We start from the raw sequence: 15,079 nt of genomic DNA, 5'->3' as shown, positions 1-15,079 counted from the left end.
GTTTGTTTGTATTCACAATTACATAAAGTTTGTTTCCTTTGCTTCAACTGTTTATGTGTTTTCAGCTGTAATTGGCGGTAATATGGTGGATGATTTCTGGATAAGCATAAATGCATTTTGTCAATTTGTCTTTGTTCAACATCCATTTATTTTCGCATACCTGGGACAGCTCTATTGAAAACAGAATTAACTTGTCAGTTTCATAGCTGATTCTATGTGTCTTGAAAGTACATGTCCTTGTAATTTATGTACGAAAATGAAATGACTAGTTAAAAGCAACACAGCTTAATAGTATCTCACCCTGAGATTTGTACCAGAAAATGTTTTGAGAATTAGGAGACCGGATTTTTGAAACTTGTCTCCACCTGCTAGGCAATATGGAAAGTTTTAACACTCTCACAATAGAGTTATAAACCCTAACGGACAATAACTGATTGTCAATAAATATCAATTAAAATATTGTGATAAATAATTGTGAAGTATGTGTTAGTATCAGATTTGTTTCTGAGAAATCCAGACTAATGGTTTCTCAGTAAACTGGCTACTTCTAGAAATGTTATGACACAGTTGTAAATTACTTTCTTCCTGTAACCTTGTTCACAGTCAGGAGGGTGAAAATTGGGAGATAGTCAATTATATTGACTCTTCATAAATATTGCTTTAACTTGCGGAGTTTTGAAGCCTAGTAGGAAATGTCTTCTGGCTTCTCTATTGCTCATTTAATTATATTAATGTATGGCAATTTTTTGTAGCAAATACTGGTACCCCAGGTCTTACAGTTAATAACTTGAGAAAACAGTTTTAAAATTGTTGACACTTTCAACTCTTTTTTTAAATATCACTGAATGTCATGTTTGCTTCTGCAAACATTGTCATCAATGACTATGTTTTAAATGGGGAAACTGGTGATAGAAGTTGTATGATAAATGACAAATCCTTGTAAACAATTGTGCTCACGTCTTTTGCCATCCATATCTTGATTTAACTTTGTTAAAGACGTTAAAGTGAACCTTGTTTTTATTTTGTTTGTTGTAGTATGTTTAACAACAGTTTAAATGTATGTAACAATTTCAGAATAAAATTCAGTTGTCAGTTGCAAACATATTTTTATTTCCTTTTACCGATTTCGACAAATTAATTTGTCATCTTCAGATGCCTAAAAAAATTAGGGATATTATAAAGGTTTAAACCTTGACTACATATTTATGTAAAATATAAGAAGTATATGACAGAAATGTACTTAGGATTGGTTTAGCAGATGTCAATGTCTTCTTCACAGTGGCATACTGCCATGATATGTCACAAAATGTACATATTGTATGTGATTATTGTAAACACAGATTGATAGATTGATAATTTACAGTATTTGGATCACATTTATGTACATATCAAGCTTTTATAACAACAGGAAAGTATTCACGGAGTTATATATAAAACATTTGAAAAAAACATAACATATAGTTCTAATGTATGAAATGAATGGGCTAATTTTCACATTTTACGAGAGATGCTATGCAATCAGAATAGTGTGTATTTTTAAATACAAGTTGATCATTCAACAAATCTTTTGTTTATTTAAATATTTCAAATTCTTCTGAAAGGTTCATTTTGTGGCCCTTGCGAACTATAAACAAAATTTTGATGTTAAGCAAGGATTGAGAAGGAAGAGAGAGTTGAAAATTGCATTTACTTGGGTGTTTCCTGACTCCATCTATGGTTTTTCATGCATGTTGATGGTTGTACTTTTTGTGATTTATTATTTGGAACATTGTTTTTCCAAAGACTGCTTATTTGCTTTATTTTCTTACAATGAAGAAGACAGGTAATAAATGGTAATGACTAGGCTCTAACAGCCTTTCCAGAGGATAGCCTCCTATTTTCCTTACATGACTCAAGGGGTTTGAATGCTGCTCTGTGGTATACAAGCCCAGTGAATGCAACAATGAATAATCGATCATATTCACACAAATTCTATATCTGTTTTAGAAAGAAATAGCCATAGAGATGTACGTGTATTACACTAATCCAGGGGGGGCCCAAATGGCCTGCGCAGATCGGCGAATATTTCGTCGTTCTGCGCTTGACGTCAGCATAGAAGCATGTTGTGTCAAGGCGCCAAAAGAGCTGTTTTACCGATGTTGTTGTTTTGCTTTAGTTTGTGGTGTTGTTGCGGTGATTTGTAAAAGTGTTGCGTTAAAATGCCTGGGTGTGCTGTAACAGGGTATCTGTCGTACAGCCAAAAGACAAAAGGCACGGATATAATTTATCATTCGTTCCCAAAAGACGTTAAAGTGCAGAAGGCCTGGATTATGAAGTGCCACCGAAAAGATCGCTTCAATGTTGCGACGTCAACTGTTTGTCATTGCATTTCACATCCGATTATTATCTACGTGACTTGCGAGCAGAACTTCTCAATCTACCGCCGAAGAAAACACTTAAACCAGACGCAGTGCCGAGTGTGAATATACCAGGAAGTGTTCCCAGTGTTAGTGGAAATTCAGGCCCTGATAACACAGTTTCTCCAAATAGGGCAGACAGGTTGCAGGCAAGAAAGACAATGAAAAATTCAATTGAGCACCTGGTTAGTGTGTCTCCGAAAAAAAGAAAAATAGACCAGTCAACAGCGACAGATCACTGTGACACTGATAGTAAACAGATCAGCGAACTCTGTAAACGTATAGAAGAATTAGAATACAGGAACCGCAGACTGACAGCTATGTGTGCAAATCTCAGGTGTAGTGAGAAGCGTTTGAAGCTCAAAAGTGAAAGCTTGTGGTGAGAAAATAAAATATCAACAAAAGTGTCAAAAGAAGCAAGTGCAGGAGAAAGTGACTCAAATATTAGGCAAATTGTTTTCAAAAACACAGATAAACTGCTTGTTGAGTGGAACGAAACGAGCAAAATGGCAAAGGGAAGATATTTGTAAAGCGGTTACACTTCGCGCTGTGCCTAGGAAGTGTTATTTGTTTTTAAGAAATCAGGTCGGTTTCCCCACTTCCAGGTCTGTCAACACTTAAGAGATGGACGTCACGCTCTTGCAGATGCTTTCCTGGTGTGCTGACAGACGTTTTGCAACTAATGAAAGCCCACTCATCTGTATTGACAAAAACTGAACGTGTGTGTGTGCTATCATTCGACGAAATGAATGTAGACAGCAATATTATTTATGATCCTGTTGAAGATCGTGTTGTAGGTCCACACAGTAACGTGCTATTTGTTATGGTACGTTTTCTGGGTGGAAGCAACCCATTTACTATGTTTTTGACACACAAATAACAGCTGATCGGTTAAATAGTGTTATCTGCTCTATACAAGATGTTGGTTACGATGTTGTTGCGGTAGTCTGCGACCTTGGAACAAAAAATCGATCTGTGTGGAAAGATTTTAATGTGACAGCAACAAATTCCTGCTTTTCCAATCCGCAGTATGAAAATAAACGAATCTAGGTGTTTTCAGATGTTCCACATTTGTTTAAATTAATGAGGAACCACTTTCTGGATGATGGACTAAAGCTTCCAAGTGGGAAAATTGTTAATAAATCTATTGTAGAAAGACTGCTCGCATTAGATAGGAGTGAAATGAAGTTGTGTCCTAAACTGTCACAGCTTCATCTCAGTGTCAAGGGGAGAGAGCGTCAAAGGGTTTATTTGACAATGCAACTTTTTTCGAGTACCACAGCTAAAGCCATAAAGTACCTAATGCCTGAAGAAGAGGAAGCAGCAAATTTTTTTAGTTAGCAAACGGCGCATTTGACATTCTGAATGCTCGGAGGCACAATGAGAATGTGTTATCATGTGGTTATGGGATACATAATGATGTTCAAGAAAGAATATTGAGAGAACTGTATACGTTTGCCGAAAAAATGCGCTTAGGCAGTGCAAATCACTTGCTCCCATTCCAGAAACGCATTATGACAACTGTTCGGTCATTATTTGGACTGTTTTCAAATCTTCAGCCACTACAAATAACATATATTTTAACTGCAATATTAAACCAGGATGCACTGGAAATTTTTTTCTCACAGCTCAGAGGAATTGGTCATTTCCATTTGAACCCTTCTCCAACAGAAGTAAAATATCGATTACGGTGCTCATGACATTCCTCTGTCAAGTGACACATCAGTAGAGGCAGATGAGTGTGACGGATTTTTGACGTCACATCTGTTCACAGGAATTTTGCCTGACATGAGCGAAGCACTGCAAATGATAGATGGTGAAAAAGAGCTGCGAGATATTGATTTTCCTGTTCAACCTGCACCAGAAGAATCTGCTGTCAAAGAGGGGTGTGACTGCTCTGCAGAAGGATTCCGTTACCTGGCTGGCTACATTGCATATCGTGCAAAGAACTGTGACAATACACTGGGAACTCCATCTGCTGATATTTTAAGTCCTCCAACAAATGAAAATTATGGTTGCATTGAATTTCTATCTCGCGGTGGGCTTACAGTTACAACAGATGAGTGGCTACATGAGGTGTCTCAGTTTGAACTAATTTTTAATGAATTTAATGGATTGGATAGTATTTCCAAGGAAAAAAATATAGTGAAAACAATTTGCACTGCTGTCCAAATTAAATATCCGGAATTTTCGTCACACGTTATAAAACTGTATGTCAGAACACGACTTTTCATTCGTATGCAGTAAGCAGCAGCAGCAGCACAGAAGCGGAAATCAAGACAGTGGCACTCTTCTTCTACTGCAAACATCTAAACAGGTAAATTAACTTTTTTAAATAATTTCTTGAGAACTTATTGGTGTTATAAGTAGTTGCTTGTCCTTAGCTTGCTGCGCTAGCCGCTGCCTCGCTTTGCTCCTACAGTGACGTCACTGCGCCAGCCAATCACAGCCGATTTAGCTTCGGGCCTAACCTCCCTTTTAAATAACCTTGCACTAATCTTAGCAACTGTTCTATGTCAACAAAATGCACAACAAATACCATACATCTAAAGGGTGCATGATTTTCGAACAGCTGTAAATCAATCTCACGTGTGTTCTCTGTAACGGCTTCATTATCGTTGGGTAAGTCAATGGGTAATGACATTTCACACTAATTCCCACAAACGTGACATCATTTTGGCATAATGTGAGATATCGATGACTGCATGATCGGCTATCAACTTTGTGCCAAGGAAGAATATAAATCTTATTGCTCCTCGATTCATTCGCAGCAACTTAAGCCGTCCTCTTAGGTTCCTGCCTAACCACACACTCGGAAGTCACTACATATTCGGAAATAAAGAGCCAAATATTAATTAAAGGGGAGAATATGAATTTTATTGCTGTTCGTTTCAGTCACACCAATTAAAATAATACTCTTAGGTTCCTGCCTATCCACACCCTCGAAAAACGCCACACATTCGTAAATAAACAGTGAAATATTTGTGACAAGGAAGACTATAATGCTAATGCTCCTCGTTTCCCTCGCAGAAATTTAAACTGTCCTCTTAGTTTCCTACCTAACCAAACACCCGGAAGTCGCTACACATTCGAAAATAAAGAGCCGAATATTTGTGAGAAGGAAGAATATGAATTTCATTGTTACCTGTCTCAGTCATAGTAACTTAAGCTATCCCCTTGGGTTCCTGCCTAACCACATACTCGGAAGGTAGCTAAATATTAATTTCATCCTTCGTCCTCAGATCAGACTGAATGTAAATAAAATCCGAGATTGTAGAACGTAAGTTACAAAACGTGTCAACGACGCTAACATGAAAAAAAAAATGCATGTAACGGCATGCGAACTAGCAGCTTTCGACTCCAGAAACTGTGACATCATTCATTACACTACCACTTAACAAAGTGATGTTTGACACCGGTCTTTGTTATCATATTCTATCTTGAAGGCTTTTGTCGTTGATGCGTAATTAAGTGACATTTAATGATAATGGTGATGTGTTGTGATAAATTTTCAATGCTCCGTTGCACTGAAACGGCATACTGCGAATTATAAAACAAATTAGTTTCATTCTTAATTTGTAAGAGAGCACTCTTGCGTGAAAATATTTACCGCCGATAAATGATTACGTAAAGTTTTATTATACCAATAGTTATAATAAATTATTCAAAGAACGAAGTGTTTTTGTAAATCTCAGGTACGCGCGTATGAAGTCTTGTGAGAGCCCTGTATCGACTGCTAACTAAAGTCGATAGCCGATGATGCGGTCGTCGATATTGTGTGACGTCAAACTGATGTCACATTTGCGGGAATTTTTTGTGAGACGAGCGTTACCCAAGTGAAATTGTCCACTGAATTTGGCCTCACACGCAATTTTGACGCTGATTAGAATTGAAAGTACTATTCTTTCTTCGTATGTTTAATTGTCACATTCCTAATATGTTGCCCTTTTGATGTCTCAATTTCTTTTTTGTTTGAGCTATTTACTCTCTACGAGGACATTATCATCATTGTGCCAGATGCTGTAGATATGTGAGAAAAGAGATATGACCTTTTCATGAGCTCCTTTTTCCTATGTTTTTCAATGAATCCACACTCTAACAATATTGCTATTCGTCTATATCGAAAGAAAGTAAGATTAGTGAGCACTAAACGCGCTGTAACATATTTGAACCTTGTGTTGTTAATGAGTACAGCAGAGACGCGGAAGTTATCTTCGCAATGAATAATGTTGCTTGACCACCTTGCCCTGCGTTCATTTTCAAATTTTCCTGACCGTTCTCTGCACTATATGACTAGACCACCAAAAATATAATAGGCCGAAACATTGTGTCTAAATTATTTCTTTTATTTTGGTTTCCAAGTAATTTATGAAAGATTAGCTTACACAGTAAAGCCAGATTTTACGTACCGTAATTTATTTTCGTGAGATTTCGTTCGAAAGGAAACTATCGTATCCACTGACAAAGATCTACTATAACGTGTCTCGGAAGTTGCACAGGGGGCACATTATATATTTAAATTAACCCCTTTAGCGTATTTGCGATTCATTTACAGTGGGTAGTGTGCAGCATATCGAGACGGGTCTTTAAGTTAAAATATTGTTCCGAAACCGAGATGAGGACAAGTCAAATACCATTTCGCCACAGTGATCATTACAATGACGGTAACAGCTTCAATATGATTTCTACAATTTAGCCTCTACAACACGTACTAGATTCATACCTTCGGATCCAACAGAAATTTCTTCTGGTGGATTGCATAGATGAAAAATTCTTCTCGTCTTTATATCAGGCTTCAGAATTTTTACAGAACTGCCACGAGAAATTTCATTCTCTGTTGATTTCACAGCTGCAGTTCCATCTTCATTTCCAATATATTTGTACATACCTGTAAGTAAGGAGTATCTGACCTCGGTTTTGCACTTAATAAAGCGAAAAAAAATGTGCGCTAAAATTAATACTACTATCTTGGTGCCACAGCTATTATTTGTGCATTTTCTGTGCTGTACACAACAACATTTGCATATTTATACACATCAGCCAATGTTTATTGCATCACTCTATATGGACTTATAATAAATAGGAAAATTAGGGGAAAACGAAATAGGTGCATACATCTTACCAGCAATCAACAAGAATATCCATACACTCAGAATTAAGTAACAATACAGTGCACGATGTTGCGAAGATAGCTTCATTATTAAATCTGTTACTCAAGTAAATAATCTAGAAAGGCAGACATTTGGTTTAACAATAACGAGCAAGCGACTAATTTTTCGCTAGACCGTGAACAGAATCCCTGGTTTCTAAATATCGACGTTTTTCAAAACTTGGGTCTGAGATTTAATGACACATTTTTCGCCACAGAGTCACAGCTTTACTGACTTTCCGTAAAACCATATCTCTAAACGACACAGTCACATATTTGGAGAAATAACTTTATACACTTTCCGCATCAGACAGTATTGTGAATACCACCGGCGATATTGACAGCTCTTTCTTGCAGAGAAGCGCGCGGTTCCACATTCCGTCACTAGATGTCTACACTGCAGTGACAGCAGAAGATCGTTGTAAACACAAGTATTCTGCTTTTAGAGGGGGGAAGGGAGCGGCACTCGGGACCAATAGCGATGCGAGAGGCGGAGGCGCTGCCGGGCGACCAATAGAAGCTGAGTGAGCACGTGAACAAGGCATGGTCCGGCAGTAGCAATCGATGCCTTCGCCGGGAAGCGATTGCGTTGTGGTTAGTTGTGTTTCAGTGGTAGGCGGGAACGCGTGTGATACTTTGAAAGAACCCAGTGCATGTAGTGTTCAATTACGATAACGTAGTTTACGTTCAATGACTCAGAGAGATACAGTAATTCACCTCGTCGCCGGCGGGTAAGCTGCGTACCCATATTTGTTTGTGTTGGTTGTTATGATCGAAATATGTTGAAAACAAAATGGTTTGTTGTTTTCTGCAGGGTGGCGGGGACAGTGGGCGCCATCGTAACATGTCCACTCGAGGTAGTGAAGACACGAATGCAGTCTTCTTCCTTCGGTAGCCATCTGCATCAGGATGTATGCTTGCCGAAGATTGCAGCTTCTAATGGTCATGTTACGTGCCGCACAATCCAGAGGCGAAATTTCAACACCCCCTTCGTTAGATTTTCGACGACACAGGTGCTTGCAATTGCACCATGTGGACCGGTGCCTGGAGCACAGGCCATGGGACTAATTCAGTGTCTGAGGTATGTTTCAGTATATCCAGCAACAGTTCTATTTAGTTCTGCACTGCTGTATGTTTGACTTAAATTAGAGAGACAGGGGAGGGGTTAATCATTTCTTGCTCGTCAGTATATTATAAGGAAGACCCCAGTTATAGAGGCATACCTGTTCTGACAGACTTTTCTTCTCTGATAGATGACAGACGTTTCATGAGTGTATCTGAGTTTCATGAAATGAAATTTGTTCGGGGCAAGTCATCTGTGTATAAATCCTTGCGGATTCAGATTGTTTCTGTTGTATGCTAAACAGTACAGTGGTTACGCTTCTTATCTCAATTTCGTGTTGCATTTTTCTTTGATAGTTCGTGAGCCTCCGTTGTTTGACGTGCTTATTACGAATGGCAAAATGAACTCGATAGCTTAGTAGTGTTGTATTGATAATTTGCCTACATTGCTATTTGTGCGAGCTTTTGTATTGAATAAAAAGGTGATTGGCTTACCCTATTCGTAAGCATTGATAACACTTTTTGTGCCATAACACAGAAAAACTGAGTGTTGACATCAGACATAAGCAAACAAATAAATCCACATTGTGCGGTTCAGCTGTATCACGTCATTTGTATCAAATCTTTGCAAATGGACGTCAACTTTAACTGGAAACCCCCACATCTCTCTCTCTCTCTCTCTCTCTCTCTCTCTCTCTCTCTGTGTGTGTGTGTGTGTGTGTGTGTGTGTGTGTGTGTGAGAGACAGGGCAGGAGAGAAGCAGCAAATTAGTGTTCAGATTGGTTTTAGTTATGTGTGGACGCCCATCTCGGTTGTCCGGTACATAGTGACACCATTTTTGCGGATTGGCAGTAAAATTTATGTTGATAGTTAATCGTGTCCTGAGTTACTAAGCTTTCTGTGACTGCACTCTTGTCAGTTCGGGATAAAATCTTAAACGCCGGGTCTGACACATTGTGCGCAGAATTAGTTTTTCATCTTTGCAACTGTGTTTTCTATACCCTATAATTGGGTTTATGCCCGCCTGCGTAGCGCAGCGGTAGCGTCACTGCTTACCACGCAAAGTGGGCAGGGTTCGATTCCCGGCAGGGGACTGGGTGTTGTGTGTCTCTCATCATTGACATGCAAGCCGACGAAATGGCGTCAACTAAAAGGACTTTTAATTCGGCGGCCGAACCCCGAAGGGGTTATCCCGGCCAGTAAATGCCATTCGATCATTTTTTTCATTGAGTCTATTAGCCGACCATAATATTGACACGCAGAACCACCTGATACTATATGCACTACCGTCTTGAATCACAGTGGGATGTGTTCGTTTATTGTAACGTCAGCGCGTGTTTCGATAACGGCCAAGGGAGGCAAAAGGAATTAATATGGTAACCAGACAGTATCCCCACTGTTGAAGCTGGAGTATCCATGTAAACATCCGCCACCGGACCTTCAGTATGTGTTATTGTTGTTGTTTAGTAATCACACAGCCTGCGGTGGTACTGGCATGTAATTTTGATGATGCATACTTTCAGAATAATTAGCATGTGAACAATGCCTCAGTTTTGTTAATGCAGTATGGGCAGCTTGAGCCTAAAGTACATGTGACTCTCTATAGGATACCGAAAAATGATAAAACAGGTTGTTTATGAGAATTTGTAGGTGTGATAGTTTTCGTAGCAAGACGAGAACTGTGTTAACATGTCTTAAAATTGTAACTTTTAAAACTTCATATAAGAACGAAAAGCTTCCAGCTGTACCTTTTTTTTCATGTTGGAGTGTTGAAATTGTTTAGGTAAAGACATAAATTCACTGATTCTATCATTTTAGTACGTCATCAGTCAGGTGGACATAGTCACAAATAAGGAATTAAGCAGTGTGGATACAAAATCGGCATTGGAGTTACGAGCTTAGAATTAGGGTCTGCTCCACTTTTGAGTTATTGTAGACACTTTCGAATACAGTCAGTACGTTAATGGACATGCTGAGGTGGCATCTGTCTCAGAGGAATCTCTCATGTTAATAAGCCCGTCATGTAGGGGTGTTGACCTCTTCACTGGATTTCGCCGTACCGTCGTTCACCCTGCACACTGTCTTCGGTTTTCACTTTGACGCATTTAGAAAGGAAGACTCACGCATAGCAAAGTAAAGGTGCCAATGGAAAAATCCTTTGCAGTTGAGCGAAAAAAAGTTATCCACATTTGCAAGCCAGCGGTGCCATGTGACCGAAAAATAAGCTGTGATTTGACTTTTTCCATCTATATGTTAAATCTCCCCCCCCCCCCCCCCCCCCCCCCCCCCCTCATTTTTGGGACCCTCACTATAGTAAAACGTCATTTACACTTTGAACTTTTCTCTTGCTAAAATGGGGTTTTAAGGTCTCTAAAACAAATTTCCCATATTTAAGACCCAAGTCGAGATACCACGGCAATAAATAGAAGCATAGGACGACATTACTATACGCTGAGAGGGGGGGGGGGGAGAGAGAGAGAGAGACTTAGTTTATCGACATCGCAAGATGTGCGGCGATATTAGAATTTCACCCACATTACTCAGGCGTTGTATAGACAGAATTCAAAGGATGAGGATTTCCGCAGGCAGCGGATATATTTCCACATCCAGTTTACTGGTCGCCAATGTTAGTTGCGACCTAGGGGTACTATGACCTTTCTCAGAGCAACAGTTACAGGAACGAGTAAATTCTCCGTCGCGGCATGGTCTGTGTTAGGAGTGATGTAGTCGTGCCTACATTTGTGCTGTCAGTGTGCTTTGTAAAAACAGCATAACAATGGAATTGAGACGGTGCCATTCGAAACAATAGCCTACGGCAGTACGCGACTCGAAAGTCGAGGTTGCGACCGGTTGCTGAGAGAGTTCGAACAGTGTCTTTGCTCCTCGGGCTGAGGTTGTCAGAATGCCATATTTAAGAATGGGAGTTATATTGAATCACTCGAAACTGATCGCGGAAGCAGCTGGGACACCTGAAGAGAGCTTCACAGATGGGGAAGTAGCTGTTGTGCGAGACAGGCAGAAGAGCCCGTAGTCCTTCTAGTTAAAACTTGACCTCTGGTTTGGAGACGCTGGCTGGCGAGGAAGATACGGAACCGGATTTGGGCGGCCACGTTATCTTCAGGGGTCGCGTGAGACCATGCCAGGTCACGTGCGTAGAAGCTTCTCCCTATCTGCTCCCTCCCTTCAGGCTACGGCTGTCCTGCCACCGCCAGTAGCGATTCTGCAAGTTTTCTCGGATGAGTCGCTGGTAGGGAAAGATGTGTCGCGCGCCAGATTTTGGACTGTTTGCTGTAGATGACACGCTTCACAACAGGGGGGACCCGTTTCAAAGTAGCCTGTTGGGATCACTGTGGTATTGGTACACTTCTGTCGCCACAGTGTGGTCAGTAAGGAAACGTGAAGTACTGGTGTGGTCGTGAGAAATTTTGGTGGATTAAAATGAACTTACGAAGGCAGGCCAGTGTTTGCGAAATGTTGATCGTGAAGGTATTGGGGCGCTCTGTGGTATCTCGGCAAAGGCTACTCGCGGCTTTATCCAGTTTATCGTGTACAGTGTTTGACATTAGCTTTGCAGTAGTAGGAAACCACGATGGGACCTTGCCTGAAATAAATTAAGGAACGTTGGCATTGGATCGATCAGTCTACACCTTCCGATGAAAAAAAAAAGTTTCCGGCTGTGAAGAACTTGTAGAGGTTGCGGAATACGGGGCGCCGTTCGGAGCTATTTGGAAATTTATTACTTTCATGATTTCTTAGATTTAAGAGTTTCTTAAACATCATAATACACAATATTTAAAGTGGAAGCTCTACCAGCATTTGCCGGCCACTGTGGCCGTGCGGTTCTAGGCACTTCAATCCGGATCCGCGCTGCTGCTATGGCCGCAGGTTCGAATCCTGCCTCGGGCATGGATGTGTGTGATGTCCTTAAGTTAGTTAGGTGTAAGTAGTCCTAAGTCTAGGGGACTGATGACCTCAGATGTTAAGTCCCATAGTGCTTATAGCCATTTTTCTACCAGCATTTGTTTTAAAAAAAACGGAATATATAAATGTCGAGGGATTGGTACTGTGTCCGACTGGTTAGTGGAAACATTGCATAATAGACTGCATGAATGTAAAACGCTGGGTGATACATAATTGCGCTGAAACTTAAAGTGAGCGGGAGAGATGTGTTAATGGTGCTCCAGTACTCAGGCACATCGTAAAGTGGTTTGCGTAATGTGTATGTTGATATGCCAGTACTGTCTTTGGCAATATGGGGTGACAGGCTATACACATTCACAAATACTCCGCAAGCCACGCAACCGGCGTTCGCAAGGGGCACTTTCGCACCTCCCCGCCCTCACCCCTCTTCCCTAAAAAATCTAGAGTGCAGAGTTTTTATTCATAACAGAAACCTCATACGCTTCTACTCCTTTCTAGAAGTTACTTCTCGTGATTCCGCTAAAGCTTTTGTTTAGCAAATTGCAGCATTACATGGCTGAAGGTAGGGGGTCAACGTGGTTTTAGCGATTGCTTTATAATTTATCATAAATTCAATTTGAGTCTCGCCCTCCCTGGATAAAATTCTGGGGGACGCCCAGGCCCCCTGCCCTGTTAAATCTGCGCCTACTGTAAGAACCCTAATCTCATGCTGTACTCTCACGATACCTACGCAAGGCATATGATGAAGACAACAGATTTTTTGGGACTCATTATCTCCGGATTTAGCAACAGGTTTTTACGATAATTATGCCGGATTTCTTCCGAAGATTCTCATTCAATTTCCTTTAGCATCTCAGTTATTCTTACGAAAGAAGGTGACACGGTGGTTGAGCTTAGGAATCGCATTAGGGAGGAAGGTGGTTGAAATGTTACAGATGATATTTTTCTTCCTTAAATCACCAAACGAAATTGCTGGGCTATTTACTTGGAAAAGGATACAGACCTTGCCCCCCTCCCCGCCTCCTCCAATCCAGGCTTGTGCTCAATCAGTATCTAATAACGTAAGTAAGACGTTAAAGCCTAGGCATCATACATAAGCTATGGGCTATACCGACTTTTGTCGGTGCTAGTGGTATGTGTCTGCATTTGTACATACGCTATCAAGTGTGTCCCTCAAAAGCTATTGTAGTATAAGGTAGTACATGAATATCTTGGAATGAATGGAATGGAAACGGATGGAAAAGAGATAAGAAGGAATTCATGATTCGATCCGTGTAGGGTACTACGGCAAAGCAGCGGCGAGAGTTGAAAATTTCTGCCCGACCGGGGTTGAACCTGGATGCTCTGCTTCTCTAGATCGATAACCTTAACCGCCTCAGCCATCCGGACACGGTTCCTGTCAGACCCAAATTCCCAACTTACCGCTCGCCGCACCGCAACTACCCCCGCTTATTAACCCCCCCCCCCCTCACCCCCCCAACCCCGAACTCGCGGATTTGTGATTCCCGTAAGAGTTTGGACGTTGTTTGTGCATCCGCACAGAAATTTTTTCATCAAAAAGCTGTCGCGCCCATGGGATTACAGATATGAGGACGTCGTCAGAACTGACACTACTTCTATATACAGGGTGTTACAAAAAGGTACGGCCAAACTTTCAGGAAACATTCCTCACACACAAAGAAAGAAATTATGTTATGTGGACATGTGTCCGGAAACGCTTACTTTCCATGTTAGAGCTCATTTTATTACTTCTCTTCAAATCACATTAATCATGGAATGGAAACACACAGCAACAGAACGTGCCAGCGTGACTTCAAACACTTTGTTACAGGAAGTGTTCAAAATGTCCTCCGTTAGCGAGGATACATGCATCCACCCTCCGTCGCATGGAATCCCTGATGCGCTGATGCAGCCCTGGAGAATGGCGTATTGTATCACGGCCGTCCACAATACGAGCACGAAGAGTCTCTACATCTGGTACCGGGGTTGCGTAGACAAGAGCTTTCAAATGCCCCCATAAATGAAAGTCAAGAGGGTTGAGGCCAGGTGAGCGTGGAGGCCATGGAATTGGTCCGCCTCTACCAATCCATTGGTCATCGAATCTGTTGTTGAGAAGCGTACGAACACTTCGACAGAAATGTGCAGGAGCTCCATCGTGCATGAACCACATGTTGTGTCGTACTTGTAAAGTTAACATTACCTTCCTTCAATTGGGCCAACTGGCGGTGAATCGAGGAAGTACAGTACATACTGACGAAACTAAAATGAGCTCTAACATTGGAAGTTAAGCGTTTCCGGACACATGTCCACGTAACATGTTTTCTTTATTTGTGTGTGAGGAATGTTCCCTGAAAGTTTGGCCGTACCTTTTTGTAATACCCTGTATAATTATAGGGTAAGTCAGAGCATTCTTGCGGATGCTCTGCATATTAGTGGAATCATCGCGATGATTCTGTACTCTTATTAGAATTCCTCAGTACTGGCGCAATCCATTAGTTCAATTTCCTTGTGCTGATGGATATTGACATTTGACCACTTCTAAGGAGAGCTG

At 40.9% G+C, this 15,079-nt stretch overlaps 2 protein-coding genes across 2 annotated transcripts in view; one reads left to right on the top strand and one right to left on the bottom strand.

Annotated features, from left to right (window-relative positions):
* LOC124595232 (2-phosphoxylose phosphatase 1) overlaps positions 1-7,915 on the bottom strand; it is a 116,222-nt gene extending 108,307 nt beyond the window's left edge. Inside the window, exons 1-2 of the mRNA XM_047133890.1 lie at positions 7,519-7,915; positions 7,120-7,257 (exon numbers count right to left, since the gene is read on the bottom strand). Coding sequence (XP_046989846.1) covers positions 7,120-7,257; positions 7,519-7,594 — 214 coding nt within the window. The 5' untranslated portion in view covers positions 7,595-7,915. The remainder of the gene's footprint in view (positions 1-7,119; positions 7,258-7,518) is intronic.
* Positions 7,916-8,029: 114 nt separating this feature from the next.
* Positions 8,030-15,079, top strand: part of LOC124595757 (mitochondrial carrier protein Rim2) — a 161,397-nt gene continuing 154,347 nt past the window's right edge. The window contains exons 1-2 of the mRNA XM_047134635.1: positions 8,030-8,276; positions 8,360-8,626. Coding sequence (XP_046990591.1) covers positions 8,236-8,276; positions 8,360-8,626 — 308 coding nt within the window. The 5' untranslated portion in view covers positions 8,030-8,235. The remainder of the gene's footprint in view (positions 8,277-8,359; positions 8,627-15,079) is intronic.

Source organism: Schistocerca americana, chromosome 2, assembly GCF_021461395.2.
Source record: "Schistocerca americana isolate TAMUIC-IGC-003095 chromosome 2, iqSchAmer2.1, whole genome shotgun sequence".
Classification (NCBI taxonomy): domain Eukaryota; kingdom Metazoa; phylum Arthropoda; class Insecta; order Orthoptera; family Acrididae; genus Schistocerca; species Schistocerca americana.
The sequence above is the reverse complement of the archived record's forward strand: the minus strand, read 5'-3'. Positions and strand labels throughout refer to the sequence as shown.